Genomic DNA, 19347 nt, shown 5'->3' on the forward strand with positions numbered 1-19347 from the left:
TATTAAATTAATAATACGACAACAAAATAATTTGGTTAACACAACAAAATAGTTTGGTCTAAAAAACCAAATGATGGTTGGTTTGTTGTCCTAACCAAAATTTGGTTGCGACAACCAAATAATTTGATTCGCTCTCAGCTCATAGCTTAAGAGATCAGTTTAAATCTCTCACGAGGATTGATAGTACAGTGGTCAGAGCTCCCGATCTTCATCCAATTCAATTGGATAAATATAAATTCAATGTTAAATTGATAATAAATAAATAATGAAATAAATAAAAAAGATAAAAAGGAAAGAAATGAGGTAGAATAAAATTTTTAATTTTACAAAAAAAACTGTTTGTTTGATCAACCAAACATTTTTGTTATACCAACAAAAAACACTCAACCAAATTTTTTGGTTGACTCAAACAAATAGTTTGGTTGCTTAAATACCAACAAAATTTTTTTGTTGGCCCATTCAAATTTTGGTTGCTCTCACTAAACATTTTTCTCAGTGCATATGAATGTTCAAAACTTTTGGCTCATAATAATTTATTAAGTATTTAATGTAGATACTTTTTTTTATTTTTCATTGCTGTAGTAATTTTTAAAAAATATATATAAACCAAAAAAATTGATTTCGTTCATTTGAACGTTCAGAACTTTAGGGAAATAATTTTTTTTAATCCTAACTCCGTATTCTGATTATTTTTGCGCTAGTCTGCTGAATTTAAGAAGTAAAAATATATATGAAAAATTTTTCAAAATTATGAAGGAAATTTTTTTTTTAAATTCGATTTTTTCAGAATGTTCTTATAGAATTTTCTCTTTATCGTAAAATATGTATAAGATGAAGAGTTTGACATTCAATAAATGATCAATAAAAGCTGTTGATTGTATGTTACAAAAACATTTAATTTGTATATTAATAAAGATAGTAATTGTTCCATTAACTCTTAGCAATCAAAGATTGCGGAAGAAGATAATTGACAATTTATTGTCGATTTATATAGTTGTATTGGAAATTTATTTTTGCCACGTGCCTTAAAATTTTATTTAGAGCAAATAATTTTTGAAAATAAATTTTTAAATTTTAGAGATGAATTTCGAGATTTTTAATTTTAAAATGATATATTAAGAAAAATCATTTTGAATTAAATTGAAGACTTTTTTTAAGTTTCATTTCGATTTTATAGAGCTAATCATGGTATATTAGTTCAATAGAGGAAAAGTGAAGAATCTATCTTAAAATTGAGTCTCGTTCAATATGGTAGGTGGATATAAGTATATATGTTCAATATATTAAATAACAACGGCAGGAGCTTCACCGGAAATTGTGTCTCACTGACAAATAAAGTGAACAATCCATATGTTCACAGATCAAACGAAATTCATTATTATTTTAAATAATTGGTTATTTAAAATTACTTATTTTATTTTTATTTATTCAATACTTCCTCGTTTCACGATTGTTACTGCAATATGACTTTAAAAAATTAAAATCTTACATTTAAAATCTTTAAAATTTTACAATATTATATCATTAAAATCTTATTGTATTTTCAATATTATATTAATTTCAGTGTTTATTATTTTTTAACCTCTAATATTCGCATTTATTCTGCTAAGATAATTTCTCAAAAAAAATATTATTATTTTTTATTGTCAAATCTTACAAGTAGGAAAAATTTTTGTTAATTCATTCACTGTCAGTAGCAATTTTTTATGATTGTAAAATAGTGACACAACAATTTAAAGGAGACAATATTGTCTTAAGACAGGTCAAGAAGGAGGAACAGAGGTTAATAGCATGTTGGGTAATAGTCAAACGTGGACAAGAAAGATTGTGACGCATTTAGCGACGTTAGTTACATGTCAACGACCGGCGTCCCGACGCCCGACAACGACGACAATATAATATATATATATATAAAGTGAAAATGCATTTAAGATTTTAAGCTGGTTTTGAGTTGAAAGCACACACACCATCTACTATATAAAAGTAGAAGTATAACTGTACAGTTTATAAGTATAATATCGACTGTCAAACGCACGTTTTCTCATAAAAAAAAAAAAAAAAAAAAAATGCAATCCCAGCGCGCGACTTTATATGAATCAATTTTTCAATAGGCACCTTTCACTCACGAAAATGAGGGCAAACAAACGTTTCTTGAATTTGAATGTAATAAATAATTCATGTGTGTTTAGTTTCAGTATCATTTTTAATAGCCATAGATTCTGATAAATTATTCATATATCGTTCTGCTTGAAAATCAATCTATTTAGTTAAATCCTCTTCTGTTTTTCCATCATTGCATATTGTATTGCATCATTGCAATTTTTTTTTTTTTTTTTAATCAAAGAATTTAATTAAAACATATTATAAAATAGTATTAACTATCCAAAGAAAATAAAATATATTTCTCTCATAAATAAATATTTATTTATTTCATCTAAATCCTTAAATAAAATTTTTATTTGAAACAAATAAATTAAGCTATAAGCTCTGAGACAAATATATTTTTATACTATTCAAATATATTATATATGTTTGATTCGTATCACATCAAATAAATTTTTTCCTCAAGAATTGAAAAGAGGTTTAATAAAATATTTTGTTAATCAATGAGGATATAGAAAATTTTTACTTTACACCCAGGTAAAAATAAAAGGGCTCAAGTGATTTTTTTTCTCCATTAGGATGAGCATCTCGAAAAGATCCTTCTAAAGCCTAACATATGTACTATAATGCGCATATCGTTTGCAAAAGCACGAATTCTCTTCAGTACACATTTAATATCTTCAAGCTCAAAAGTAAACGAATAGCAAATTCTAAATCTATCCCCTATGTAATCAAATTTCCACACTAAATACCTAAAGACAATCAACGAAAAACTTGTGAAATTTATTTCTTTATTCAAAAATTCAAGAAACCCCAGAAAAAATAAATCTAATTGGCTGCACTATTATTATTATTATTGACATAAAAACACATTACATATTTCTCATTAATAAATATTAATAAATTTGACTATATATTTAATTATTTTCTTTATAAAAAAAAATATTGCAGTCTTTGATATACTCCTATCAATATGCAACCTGACACACTAATATGAAACTCAATCATATGTAATTGCAGGCGCTCTTATTTGCAATAAAAAAAGATACCTATAAATTTTTGCTCTTGTACTATAATTTTTGTTAGTAGAAAAAAATGTTAATAAAAAGGATATTTTCAAAAATATCTATAATTTGACAAGATACACTTTTATGACGAAATAAATTTTTAAATAAAATGAAATAAACTGTAAAAGAAATGTCAAACCTTGGAAAAATTCGATAAAAATATATGAAGATCATTTAAGAATATTTATGAAAAAAAAATTAAGTTATTGCAAAAAAAACTATGTACGCAAGACTTGAAATGAAAGTTATAAACACACAACTATAGTCAATAATGAATTTCTTGAAATGTCATGTTTATTTCAATTCGATGCAGTAAATTTCAATTGACGCATTTCAGTCATGATCAAAGATTAGCAGTGAAAGATAGAGAATTAGCAGTAAAAGATTGACGCAGAAAGCGTAGAGAGCTTCAATTTGTGCCTAATACGTATATGCGGATCGCAGTTGATACATGAGAAAAGTCCTGTTCTTAAAGCGACACGTTTTTTGTTAGAACATCTCAGCGACCATTTATATCAAACCCCTAACGCAATAATGTCTCGACAGTGGGAATTCAATAATGCAAAATATAGTGACATGAAACTACATTCACTGATGTTTTCCAGTTAAAAATAACATTTTCTCGAATTTTTCAAACTGTAAAATTTTTTATATTTCACTGAATTTACATTTAGCAGAATTTTTATTTAATCAAATTTCTTTTAAGTCGAATTTATTTAAACCAAATTTCACATTAATACAGCAAAACCCTTTTTAGGTATTTGGACGAATTTCTATTCAAGAAATTTTTCATTTAACTATAAATAAAACTTTAACATATTTTGGAACGCATGATAATGTTCTAAAAATCATTAGTTAGAATTTTCATTTTATGGAATTTCATTTGTCATAATTATTTTTGAGTCGAATTTTTATTTGTTCGAAATAGTATTTTGAAGAATTTTCATCAAAACGATTTTCTATATTAAAGAATTTTTATATAACCGAAAATTCACATCACAGAATTTTTATTTGTTCGATTGTTTATTTGAGCCGAATTTTTATTTGCTCGAATTTTCATTTAACATAATAGGCATTTTAAAGAATTTTTATTGAATAGAATTTCAATGCATAGAATTTTCTTTCAGATGAATTTTCAATTGTTCGAATTATTATTTGATATAATTTCAATATACCTAACCAATTTTTCATACTACAGAATTTTTACTTAACCGAAAAATCATTTAACAGAATTTCTAATTGATAGAATTTTCATTTGTACGAAATTGCAAATGGCCAAACAAACAATCGACAGTAAGATTTCGGCGCAATTTTTAAAATCAACCAATTACAATTTTATGAATAATTTTTGATTGGTTGATTTTAAAAATCGCGCCGAAATCTTTCTGCCGATTGTTTGTTCGACCATTTGCAATTTCGAACAAATGAAAATTCTATCAATTAGAAATTCTGTTAAATGATTTTTCGGTTAAGTAAAAATTCTGTAGTATGAAAAATCGGTTATATGGAAATTATATATCAAATAATAATTCGAACAAATGAAAATTCATCTGAAAGAAAATTCTATGTAATGAACTTCTACCCAATAAAAATTCTTTAAAATGCCTATTATGTTAAATAAAAATTCGGCTCAAAAATTATTATTACAAATGAAATTCCATAAAATGAAAATTCTAACTAATGATTTTTAGAATATAATCATGCGTCCCCATATTTTACATTTCGCCGAAAATGACTTTTCAAATTAAAAAAATTTCAATACTTCACATTATCTATCTTTTTTCATTTGCATGAAAATATAAAATGGGGGGATATTATTTAGTGAGGAATATGTATGTTGGTACCAATATTTTTATCTCAAATGATATAAAAGATTGCCCAGCCACTCCCAAAACAGAAACTACACATATAAAGATACGACTTCGATTTGTGATTATCATTTGTATTATATTGTGATCGACTGATTGTAGCGCGCAGAGTATAGCAATTTAAGATCTATTGCTATAGAGTCTATATAGAATATATATCACGTATATGGGATTTTATAAGAGTATGTTATTTAGTCCCCATCAATGACGAGAAGGTGATCTCGATATATACACTCTCTGTTTATATCGGATACTTGCTTCAAGTCACTTGAGATAAAATAGAGAGAGACAGAGAGAGAGAGGGGGGGTACAAGATGTACTTAATCGAAAAAAGGTGAAAAAACGACCGTGCCAAGAGACCCTGAGGCAAACTTGCTTCCTGCGTTTCCGGTTTCGAGACCAGTTGCCTATGTTGATGAAGATTACTATATACACATTTGCTGCAGTACAGGGTGACCTCAAAATCCCAAAGAACCAGAGCAACTTTTCTGAACGAGACCTCTTTACTTTATACTATGCTATATATTTCTTTATACATATACTTCAGATATCAACTGGTATTTTTAAACTTTTTGAGATTAATTTGGCATCATTTCATTAAAAAAAAGACCGACTAAAATTAATCTCCTTCCACAATTTTTATTATTTTTCATTGGAATTAAATGATTTTCTTCAAAAACAATTCTGAACAATTATGGATTTTTAAAAATTTCAATTTTTTTTCTAAACAATAATTTTAAAATCATTAACAGTTATTAACATGACAACGTTTTAAATCCTAAAAAACTCAAAAAAAATTGCCATTCCAAAGTAATAAAAATGAAGTTGAGTTAATTTGCATTTACCTAATTTTGTTAATTTCATTCCTACAATTTAACGATATCACAGCCACAAAAAAAAATTTTGATTCTGACCTGAAGGTCTCACTATGTGTACCTTATGTTTTTGGAGTCGCTAAATCCGAATCCGAGGTCCATCTAACCCCATCAGATCAGGGTTTTTACATAATAACTTCAAAAAAACAAAATATGGCGGACATCTTTTGGAAAAATTCATCGGTTTCGCTTGAAACTCGTTACTCGGGTTTCAGGGTCACTGAATCCGAATTTTATGTCAGTTTTCAAAAATTCAATACGACGAATAAATATGTCGGACAAATTTTAAAAAGAAATACCTTTCTTTTTGAAACTTGCGGTATCTAAGAGTTTTTTGGTCATTGATTATGAATACTATATCATACTCTAAAAATCTCACAACTCCAATAACATTTAACTTAATATATAGACGTATCAGTTAATCCAAACTTTAACAGTTTGGATTAAATCCACTTCTGATAGAGGTCTACTTCACTCTATCGAATTCTGCTCAATGAAGGCTTCACTGTTAGAAAAAAATCTGATTTGATAGGGTTAAATAGACATCAAATTCGGATTCAGCGACCCTGAAACCTGAGTAACAAATTTCAAGCGAATCTGATGAGATTTTCAAAAAAGCGTCCGCCATATTGGATTCGCCATTTTGAATTTTTCAAAACTGACATCAAATTCGTAATCAGCGACATCGAAAAACCTCTGAGTAACGAGTTTCAAGCAAATCCGATGAATTTTTTCAAAAGGTGTCCGCCATATTGGTTTTTTGGAGTAATTATGTCAAAACCCTGATCTGATGGGGTTAAATGGACCTCGGATTCGGATTGAGCGACCCCAAAAACATAAGGTACACATAGTGAAACCCAAATTAGTTGTAAATGTAAACTGTGGTTCTACAAATGTCATCTTAAAAAACTGCTTTTAAGAAATGTAATGATGAGCCAAAAGTTTTGAATGTTCAAATGAACAAAATATTTTTTGCAATCTATAAACTATTAGAAATTATAATGTCAATGTAAAATAAAACAGTAAATTAAACAAATATTAAATTAATAACTTCTTTTTAGATATTTAAAACAATATTTTATAATAAAATTCGTACTTAAAGAAGTTACAAAAAAAAAATTTGTTCATTTGAACGTTCAAAACATTTGGCTCATATATGTAATGATAGTTTAAAATTTCTAAAACTAAGGTGTGATTACACAGTAGCACCTGCGAAGATGTTCGAAGCTGAATGATATATACCGCGTATTTGAAGAAAAAAAAAATGTTTATCCTGCGCTAAATCAGTTGAGTCACAACTCTCGTGCGCGGTGTTTTATAAAGGTATTCGTTGAAGCTACATTCACAAATATAGGATGCGACTTTCGAATAAAAACGAAAAAATTTCTCATATGAATGAAATTTTTTTCATGACTGTAAAGAAAGCGCGTTAAAATACCTAAATCTTTTACTGATCTTATGAAACTTTCCCATATTTATCTAAAAGAATGTTATGAAATAGTTATTTTCTCTCTTAATTCTCATTTCCCTAAAAAAAAAACCTTTCATTTTGTAAATAAAATTAAAATACAAAAGAAACACGGGAGTAAAATTTTTTTAAACTCCTTGAATAAATTTTAATAAAAAAAAAAGTATAGAAAAAACTTAATTGACAATGAAAATGCAATAATAAATAATATTGCTCATAAAGTGCGTGAGAGTTATATGTACAAAAAACATTTTTACTGAATACGTCTATAAAGTTAAACGAATTAAAATTAAATTTGTTAAAACTATAAAAATTAAGTTATTAATAAAAAAAATGATAATAGGTATGCTATTATATCATTGAAATGGTGATATTAAGTTTTTGTTTGAAATTACATAAATTTATAAAATGTATTAAGTTATTACAACTAAATACGTTAAATTAGAAAGTAAATTAACCAGAGAAAAAAAGTACACCCATGAGAAAAATTGAGAGAAAAAATTATCTCAGAGCTAAAGAAATATTGATTCGTTTCAAATATAAAAATATTATTTGCGCTTTATAAAATTTTTATTTAAAATAAATAAATAGTTAAATATTTAGTTTATAAAGACAAATAACTTTTGGACTCTTTAATAAAAATAATTTAATTATTAAAATATAATTGCGATGGTGATGATATAATATATACTCTGTAAAACTTTAAAAAAGTGTACAATGCGAAAAATAAATCTTATATCTTATCTAGTTTAGAAAAGAAATATATTTTTATTTAATGCAAAATTGTAATATTTGTTTAGAATAAAAAATTTCTCTCGATGTAAATTTTATGAAAACAAAATAGTCTAGAAATCTAGATGAAATAATAAAAAAAAAAATTTCCCAAATAATTAAAAAGAAATTAACCCAATTATATAAGAAAGACAAAGGACAAAAAATTTACCGAATTAAACGTCGTAAAGTTAAATTTTAATGAATAAAGTATTGAATGTTTTTTTTTTTAATGAAAATATTAAACAAGATCTTTTTAACGTTCAAGAAATCTTAGAACTGAGCGGTGGTCGACCTGGAAGTATTGCGATATCGAATGTCGTCCATAAACGAATCATCTTCTCGAATACACACATATATATATACAACCATATCCTGTGAGAAAAATTGTTCCTTACACAATTTTATGATATTACGCACCACAAACAAATTAAAAAATAAAGTTCTCAAGGATTTCATTATTAAAATCACGTCCCACAAATTATTAATAATAAATTAATAATAATTAATTTAAATGCAAGTTATAATCAGTCTATACTGAAAAAATTATAATAGTAACAGAATTTGAAAATTAGTAGATATCTATGTTCAAGAGGTCAATAAACGTTCTCATATGTATGGAATATATATATATATATACATATATATATATACGCATGAATGCACAATACTTCCTGGTGTAAGTCATTATCTCTAAGGTGTTGAAGGTTCGAGCCTTCTTTCTAATAATTCATCTAAACAATTTGCCCTTAGTTACCAGACGTAAAAATTTAAATTTTTTTAAAATGTTTGTTTTTTCCTTTTTCTTTTAATTTTACAGAAGAATGTCTATTGTATTTTTTAAGAGATTAGGTATATTTACCTATAAAATTGTCTTCCTTATTGTTACAAAAAAGAAGAATAAAATTTTGTAAACTATATTAAAAATCGAAAAAATTTGATTTTAACAAAATTTTTATAAGCTATAGTATTTTTAATTGAAATTTTCTTTCTTTTTGAAAAATAGATATATACGAAAATCGTTTCTAAAAAACTAATTGTTTTAAAAGTACGATAGTGAAGTTCACAACGTTTAATATGATCAACGATTAGAAAAGAGAAGAAATCTTTAGGGCTTTAAGAAAAAAATTATGTTTTTGAAGAAATTTCTTCATAAATAAAACTGAAAATCAGTAACTATTCAAAATTCTAATCTAAAAGAAAGAAAATATTTTCTTAACAAATATAGGTAGTACCAATTTTGAAATTCTATCTTCTTATAATTTATTAACTTAAAAATAATTTTCATATTAATAAATTACTTCTAAACGATTTCTTAATTTCAAAAAAAAAAAAACGATTTATGTGTTTTCATAGTAAAGAAAATTTTGTTTTATGATTAATTCAACAAATTATTTGATAGGTTTTCAAAACTATTCCATTATAATAAAATATTAACATATATTATACATGGAGAGTAAATCAACTTATTAAAAAAGAATAAGTTATAAAATAAAATTTATTTACCTTTCTTTTTTCTCACTATCTGATGAATTATTAAGATCAACATTTCCATTAATACTTTGCGATTGTTCCTCTGTATTTTTAACAGGTATTGGTGATTGTCCCATAGTATCGATTTTAACATCCAAATCCTCTTCGTCTAGAAGAGATTCTTTTTGTTGTGAATTTCGATCCCCTGCAAAACAAATAGATCGATATATTACAATTATATGTGAATGTGTATTAGTGAATGTGGGAGAGAAAGATATAAGGATGGATAATATCATCATTATCATCATCATCATCATCATCATTATTCTGACATAACTTCAGTCATTGTTCTATTGTCGAGTGGATGTTAAAGTGTTGAAGGTTCAGACAATAAATATTAACTGTTCTTTAATCTTCGTGATGTTTTGATTGATTGGAGAGATTCAAATGGAAAATATCAAGTTCAATTTTGAAAATTTTAATTATTATTTATTTCTTGAAAATTTAAAAACATTAAAGTGAATTAAATTGTTTTTTTTAGTATTTTTATTAGAATAATAAAATAAATTTGTAAATAAAATATATTTTTAATTTTAACATAAAAATTTTAAAACCCCTTGCATTGTATTATTATACATGATAAATTATTTCATATTATTGTTAGAATAAGCAGGCCTCGGATCAAATTAAAGGCACAAAAAAAGTCGTTTTAGTCGATTTTTTTATTTTAATAAAAAAGTTTTAGAGATTTAAAAAAAAATTTTTTTTTTAAATAATAATAATTTTGAAAGAGTTAAAGTTGAAAATTTTAAAAATAATTGACTTTCCAAAGATTTTGTTAATTTTCAGACAATAATTAAAATTTTACAGAATTAAAAATAATTTATCAAATATTTTTAGATAACATTTTTTAAAAAGTTATTGAATTTTCAATGATTTACAATTTGAGATTTTTCAAATTAATTGAATTTCAAGTGATTTTTAATTAAAATTTTTTGATGATTTCACTAAAAAAATTTATTAGAAATTGCGGACAAAAATACAATAATTTGAAAACCATTTTTAATTGAAAAATAGTTTCAAATAGTTAAATATTCAAAGAATATTATAAAAATAGTTCAAAATAATTCAATTTCAGGAGAGTTATAATTGAAATTATTAAATTTGAAATTAAAAATTTTGAAAATAATTGAATTTTACTTGATTTTGGGATTGAAAATTTTGAAAATAATTGAATTTCAATTTCAATTTTGGAAAACAAAATTTTTGGAAAATTGAATTTCAAATAATTGAAGAATTTATTAAAAATTACAGACAAAAAGTGTACTTAAAAAAATTAAATTTCAAAAGTTTTTAATTAAAAAATGCTGCTTTCACATAGTTGAATTTTCAAAGAATATAATAAAAATAATTCAAAATAATTGAAATTTTTGCAAATAATTAAATTTCAAGTGATTTTGAATTAAAATTTTTTAATAATTTTATATTTGCTAATTTTTTTTAAATTATAAACAATTATTAAATTTCATAGAAATTTTAATTGAAAAATAGTTCATAATAATTGAATTTCTGATGAATTTCATTAAAATTATTAAAAATAATTAATTTAGTGAAGAAATTTTAGTTTAAAATTTGTTAAATAATTGAAATAAAAAAGATCTGAAGAAGATTTGCGTTTTATACTAAAAAAACGTATTTTCTTTAAAAATGTTGTAAAAAAAATTTTAAAAAAAGTCGCATTTTATTAAAATAAGTCGAAAAAAGTTGAAAATAGTCGAAAAAGTCGTATAATCCGAGGCCTGAATAAGAGCAATTAAAAAAAAAATAATAATAATTTATCAAAAAAAATTAATAAAAATACAATAAAATCGAATCAGTAAATTTTTTTTCTCAGGATATAAATATGTGATCACGACAATGCAAGGAATGAGAGAAAAAAGAAACGTGTAAATTTATGTTTTAATAAGTAAACTGCATAAAGTTTCAATCCACACACGATATAATCATGAAAATATGTGAAAAAAATTAGTGTCCGAGGCATTTTAGTTTCTTCAGAATCAGTAAGCGTTCGTTCGAGGGACTTTAATTTAAAGGATAATGAGGCATTTGGGAGGATTGTATCACTAAAGGATCATCATTTGGGATGCAGGTGCTGATTGCTGTGTAATTTTACATTTTATTTCGAGGATTCCTCGTAATGACTCTTTAAATATATATATATATAGTTGATTCCCTTCGTATCTTTCTTTATAATCCTCATTTCACTTCTTTTCAGAATATTAATTATTTATTTCGTGAGGATTGAATCATTATTTTTTATAATTATATGCATGATTTAAAAATTATGAGGTATGTACTTGGTTAATTTTACCGGATTAAAAATGCTGAATTAAAATCAATTTAATTATACATTTATAATATTGACTTTAAATTTTTATAATTTTATTGTTATATTTGTACTATATTATATTTTATTCTTGAATTTAAAAATACAAAATATTATATATGCAAAAACGACAGAATATTAAAATCCTGTTGCGGTTTTCCACTCTCTAAATCTAAATTAGTAAAAATGTTTACTAATTTGAATTAGTGACTCACTTTTTGCTTCTGAATTAGTAAAATTGTACTAATTATTAGTAACTTTTACTAACAATTAGTAAAATTTAATTAATTCCAAAGCAAAAAATGAGTCACTAATTTAAATTAGTAAACATTTTTACTAATTCAGATTTAGAGAGCACTACGAAATGATATTTTACGTCACTGCACATATTTTATTCCATTAGCAATGTGTATATTATATATATTTACTGTACATAAAAATATATATATAGGTATATTATGCATCAAGAATAAAAACTGTTAGTTTTCTTTAGATATAATTTTCACTTCTCATAATTCCGTTGAAGAAAGTTTACCAGACATCTCGTTAAATACGTGTATTATTTCGTTTGAGTAATTCCGCAATGTATGTCTCTTTCGTAATTCTCCCGCGAGTGATCAGGAAATTCTTCAAACACAGCATTTTTTATTCGAGACTAAATTTTGTTCATTTGATCGCACTTAGCCTATCAATCAATTTAGATTTATTGTCAAGGTATATGTATATGCTACAATAATTATAGGTAAAAAGAAAGTGCTCACACTGCAAATTTGGAAAACTTCTTGGAACTTGTTACCGCATATCTATTTATTTTATTTTTTCAAAACATATTATATATTAATAAAGTGACAATAATTATTATTTTTTTCCTTTCCCATATTAACGAATAATTGAAATAAAAAAAATATTAGAGATTAATTTTAGAAAATATTTTTATTTTTTATCGTTTAGAAATAAAAAGTGATTTTCCATTTACCTATAAAAAATTTTATTAAATTTAATTTGAAACAAGAAATTTTTATATTATTTGATAGAATATATTTTTGAAAATATATACAATTAAAATAAATGTTAAAAATGTTATTCAAAAATTAATTTAATTAAATAATTAAAGAGGTTGATTTATTTTAATTATTATTTAAAATCATTTAAAAATCTTCTTTGATCAATCATAATAATTAAGTAATCCCAATAATTATATAAATACTATAAAAACAATATTTCAATTAAAAACTATTATTATTATTATTATTATTATTATTATTATTATTATTATTAATAATAATAATAATAATAATAATAATAATATGCAAATTATTTACATATTTTTTAAAATCTATATTTATATTGATGTTAATAAATAACATTTTATTATATTGAAAGATATATTCTAGGAACTGTATTTAAACAAATTATAATACATAATGCGGAAATTAAAAAGAATATTACAATTTGTAATTTGGTATAATATGAGATAACCAAATAATGACAAATGGTGTGTGCAATTACGCAATTCAGCAAAAAAGAAGAAATGCATATGTGAACATTTATAAAGTGAGTGTCCTGCAAAATACAACATAAATACTACACTTCCAGAAAGAGTAAACGTTAAATGTTTTCATTTTGACTTAATAGTCATATATATTCTATTCATATTCATATAACTATTCTAAAAATTATAAATGTTGACAAAAAACTGTTATTTAAAATAATTTGATTATTTATTTTACTCCATTTTTGTTTATAATATTAATTTTTGATTACACAAAAATTTTTCATTGCAAATTTTATTGGATGATTTTTTCACAAAATTAAAAAAAGAAATTTTTTTAGCTTTTCTGTAAATTTAAAAAAAATTAAAAATAAATTGATTTATAAAATATTTGTAATTTTATTATTTCAAACGTATCCCTTTATAATAACTGCTTTCAAATTATATATAAATATGTATAGTACTTTTTGAGATCTATAAATAAAAATGTTTCAGTTCAAAGCTTGCTCTAAACAAAGGAAGTAACGTATTCTAAATTATATGCTCAAGTAGTAAATTATTCCCATAACTCTCATTAACCTTTTCAGGCCCAATGGTTTTAAAGCAGCAACACGTCATTTAAAATTAAGTTAGCTATAGTGTGTGTTTCTATTTTCTATGAAATTGTCAACGGTTTTTTCAAAAATAAATATAACAAAATTATTATAATAAAACATTTAAAATTACAATTATTTTTTAAATTATTAATTATTTACATTCATAAATTAAGAAATAATAATTATTATATTAATAAACTGAAAATATATCACAAGTAAAAAAAAAAGGTACGCATATATTATAAATTAAATAAACAAAAATAAATAATACCTATAAAGAAATAATTTAAAATATCAGAAGCTGCGTAAATAGATTTGTCAAGGTTCCACAAATTTCTCTTGAATTTCTTATACATAGTGCAGGTGTAAAAAGGAACACAGGTGTTGAAAAGATCAGGTTTAAGATCGAGTTTATCTTTTCAAGCTAAAGATGTGCCATAAAAGCTCTCTTCTTTTCACACACATCTTATTCGATACTTGCGAAGAGAAAAGTTATATAGAGACCCATCTTTGTGACAAATGCCTCTGGGATATAAATTGAATGGAATTTACAAAAATACATACACTGAACTCTTCTTAAGCGTTTCATTCAAGTGAAAAAAAAAATAATTTTTTCTTCTATTTTGAAAACAAAAAATGTAATTTCGATCAAATGAATACGTGTGATGACTGTGAAGTTCTAGAGAGATAGGCAGGCACAGTAATCGTGTAAGAGAATGAATGAATATACACGAGAATGTATAAAAGTCTATGTGAATCTTTTTTCCCCCTTGTTCCGCTTCTTGTAATGAACGCACTAATATCGCTTTCATGTCTCGCACCTAAGGTCCTATGGGAAAGAAACATTAAAACCACGGGTACATCTACACGCCAAGTGTAAGGGCAACATGTACACACAATATATATATATATATATATACTCGATGGTACATTGAGTATTGGGATAATTAAAAACTGCATTAATAGGAAGACTGTGGAAGAGACGAAAGAGAGATTCCCACGAGATACAATGAACACCCTAGAAGACAATGGCCCTTCTTGGGATGCGTTATACAAACTTTTACTAAAACTAATCGTTGCTTTCTGTTCTACCTCATTTCAAACCAGAAATAATTTCGACCACAAGAAAAATTAGTATTTCGTTCCAAATGATTCAACTCAAAATTCCTTTTGTTTTTCTTAAGACTATATTTATAAATATAGTAAATATTTAAAAACTATTCAATAAATGTATAATTATGATTTATTAAGGCGAATAAAATTATAAATATATATATAATTGAAAAGTTAATTTTGATGTACGCTAAATAAAACTTATTTCAATTTCAATTCAGATAATTTTTTTTTATTTTATTTATTTATTTTTTAAAATCAATTATTATTCTTTTTTAATTAATATTATGAAACTATCTGATTATTTAAAAAACTTTCAAAAGCCTTTTAAAAGGACGTTTATCCACGGCAAATGCAGACCTCCAGAAAAAAAGTAATTAATTAACATTTAAATAATTAAAATAATATTATTAATTGTACTTTCTGAAAGAAGAAATATTAATTTTCAAGAAAAAAATTAAAAATTTTAAAAATTTATTTGTTTATACAATTTGCATAGGATAAAAATTTTATTATTTTAATTATTAATTATTATTATTATTATTATTAATTATTTTAATTTTATTATTATTTTAATTTAAACTCCATGAAGTTGACGTCGACGCTCAGCGTCGAAAATTGTTTTTACAGGACCAAAAATGTTAAATTAGATTTTTAATAATATTTTTCATCCAAATAATACCTTGAGAAATATTTTTTAACGTATTATGTGGACCCTAAACGTTTTTATAAATGATTTGATATTTTTGGTCCTATGAAAAATAATTTTCGACGCTGAGCGTCGACGCCAACTTCAGGGAGGTTTAATTTAAACAAATAGCCACACGGAGAAAAATGGAAAAACGAATAAAGTAACTTTTACTACTTTAAAAGTAAAATTGGACCTGTCCGAAGTTTCTGCGCATCTCTGGCAACTTTTACTCGAAAAATAGTAAAATTGACTATTTCTGTAGTAAATTTTACTGTTTCCGTAGTAATTTTTACTATTTCTGAAGTAAATTTTACTATTTTTGGAGTAAAAGTTGCCAGAGATGCGCAGAAACTTCGGACAGGTCCAATTTTTCTTTTAAAGTAGTAAAAGTTACTTTTTTATTTTTTCCGTGCATATTTTCCAAACGGCTTGCTTGTTTGAAAATCCCCACGGTGAAGTTGTAGAGAATCATTTTCTGATGAAATTAAGCCATATATATATTACATTGAAACTCAATCATTTTTATAAAATTCTGTAGAAGTGATGTGACTGAAAATTTTTATCCTATGCAAATTGTATAAACAAATAAATTTTTAAAATTTTTTTTCTTGAAAATTAATATTTCTTCTTTTAGAAAGTATAATTAATAATATTATTTTAATTATTTAAATGTTAATTAATTTTTTTTCTCTGGAGGTCTGCATTTCCGTGGATAAACGTCCTTAAAATTACAACATAAAATTAATTACATATAATACTATATTTATGTATCAAACTTGACAAAATATTTTTTTTATATTTTTCATAATAAACCTTAAAATAAAAAAAAACAAAATCTCTATGATCTTTCCATATACGAAGGAATTAAAATAAATATTTTTTTCTCATTCTGAACTATAAAATATTTTTAAAACTTAATTATTGCAATGATTCCACTTTAATTAGAACTTAAAAAGCATATATGATTAGTTTAAAAAGGAAATAAAACAAAATAATTATTTTGAATGAAATGATTTATGTGCAAAAACTAAAACATTGGCAAAATGCAATGTAACTAAAATAGTCTATAGTATATGACAACCTTAAGAAAAATAGTTCGAACACGGAAAAGAGAAACGTGTTTTCCAGCTTCTTTGGTTATACGAGTTTGCGTTAAATAAACTTCTGTATCACCTTCGTGACAGAAACGATTTCTGTTTCCCAAGGTTTGCAAGTATAAGAAAAGATAATATTTTCTCAATTTGCTCAAGCAGTGTGTGAGCAATCGACGACGACAACTTTTATAGTTCAACTTATGTTGAAAAAAAAAGTAAACCTGATCTTTTAAAGACGTATATGTGATCTTATTTTACACCTGTTGGAAAATTCTAGGACATCATATAAGCAATTGACCCATTTTAAATGATTCTTAATGTTCAGTTTTTATCTATTTTGTCATTTTAATTTCCTTTATTATGTACAGTTAATTTTCTGTACAAAGCCTTCTTCTTTTACATTTACGATATATAATTTGTACTAATATATACTATAAGTACTTGCGGTACATAAAATATCCCGGAAAAAATGAAACTCGAGAGATTTTTTTTTTAAACTAAACTCATGTAATTTTTAATAGATTAATTATTATTATTGGGAAACATGATTAAGAGAAAATATAAATCAACTTTTACCCATAATTGACCCAATTTTAAATTAACTGTTTGAATTGCAAAATTAAACGTGAAAATTGTTAATAGAAATATGTACAGTGAATGATTTTCAACTCAAGCTATAATTTAGAATACTTTCATCATTTCAGAGTGAAATTTTTAATTTAATTTTTCTAATAACTAATGATTCAATATTTCAAACATTATAGTGATTGATAAATCTTGAGGGATTAACATTAAATTAATGAAGATAAGAAAATAAATTAAATTACAAAAGAGAAACATTGAGGACACAATATATTGCCATTATTCATTATAATTAAGATAACTGCGAATTCTTTAACTATCTCAAAAGTATACTAATTGAAATGCATTATCATTAGGAACTTTAGTTTAAAATATAGAAAGTAAACTGAAATGTGAAATAATATTACTATATTTCCTTTTTAATTTAAATTTCCTTATCATAGTTATTAATATTAAATTTATTTTCTCACTGCAATTTTTCTTTCTACGTTAAAAATAAAATCACGTAACTGTCATCGTTCTGAGTTACAAGAAATCCCTCCCTGTTATGAGATCATTTTGAAAAAAGCTATTTTTCTCGAGATATGCCAGAGCGCGGATCCTTTGTAGTTTAAAAGGTCAAAGAAAAGATGCTTCCGTGCCGCCAAAAGGAAGCAGAAAATAAAAAAAAAATCTTTTCACCACAGGTCAATTCAGCGCGAATGTAATGTGAAACACTTGGATTTTATGTATATTCAAACATTCAAGACAGTGTCGTGTGTTTTCCAACACCGAGAAATAGATCTCCAAGCTGTCTGCTCGCTCAAGCATGGAATCGGTTTGGTTTAATCGAAAGTTTACAATGCATTTGCAATAATGGAAACGTATAACAATATTGTCCGAGATCCTTCATTCCAAACAATAATACCATGACTAAAGAGTTGTGTCAAAAGTAAACCATTCCCTATCACAAAAAAAAATATTTTTTCTTTTGTCTTACATTCATAAAAACTATATAAACAAAAAAAAAAAAAAAAGACTTACCGTTAACTCCGTGATGGTCCACGAGAAGATCAGTCAAAACATGGGGACACTCAGCCTCCAAAGCGAAGCAAAACTCCCGGAAAGCATTAAAACCTTTAGTGCCGATCACATCGATGAAAAGGTCGATGTCGGTTTCGCTTGACCGATCTGCACTGCCAGCGACCGCGTCTCTGTCAACTTCCGAAATCACTCCACGTTTCACCAACACATTCAATAAATTTGTAGCATTTAATTCGCGAAGGAGGGACGCTTTGTGGCGACACATGAGAGTTCTAACCTCCGAGGATCCCGCCATGCTTACATTTAACACACTCGCGCGTTTACGAAGCAACAGGTGTCACTGGATCGAAAAACTTACCACCGGCCTGACTTTTATTTCCCTTCACTCTTCCAACAAGCTATGGCTCATCTCGATCAACTCCCACCGATCCTTTCCTTCTGCTATATACCTACTACCTTCTACATTTATTCCCATTCCTTTCCTACCCACGCTTTAAGCGCATTGTCCCTCTCTATTTCACTGTCCTCGACTATTTCTTTCTCTTTTCATTGATCCTATCCCCACTCCAACCGCCCTTTTTTTTTTTAATCCAAACCACTGACCAACGTTGCCGTTTACCCTTTTGAGGTTATGTACACTTTTTTTTTTTTTAAAAACATTCAACCTTTCAACCGCAAATTTTTAATCATTATTAATGTTTCTATATTTTCTTCCTATTCCGTTATAAGTTATAAGTAACACTAT

At 25.2% G+C, this 19347-nt stretch overlaps 1 protein-coding gene across 2 annotated transcripts in view; it reads right to left on the reverse strand.

The window, feature by feature from the left end:
• Positions 1-19207, reverse strand: part of LOC127286909 (tight junction protein ZO-1) — a 99831-nt gene extending 80624 nt beyond the window's left edge. The window contains exons 1-2 of one of the 2 annotated variants that reach the window (XM_051313542.1): positions 18603-19207; positions 9659-9830 (exon numbers count right to left, since the gene is read on the reverse strand). In XM_051313542.1, the coding sequence (XP_051169499.1) occupies positions 9659-9830; positions 18603-18897 (467 nt within the window). In that variant the 5' untranslated portion in view covers positions 18898-19207. The remainder of the gene's footprint in view (positions 1-9658; positions 9831-18602) is intronic. The other variant, XM_051313545.1, reaches the window with a different exon arrangement.
• Positions 19208-19347: the final 140 nt, after the last annotated feature.

The sequence above is a fragment of the Leptopilina boulardi genome, unplaced genomic scaffold (genome assembly GCF_019393585.1).
Source record: "Leptopilina boulardi isolate dan_hultmark-lab unplaced genomic scaffold, ZJU_Lbou_2.1 LbouV2_366, whole genome shotgun sequence".
NCBI lineage: Eukaryota > Metazoa > Arthropoda > Insecta > Hymenoptera > Figitidae > Leptopilina > Leptopilina boulardi.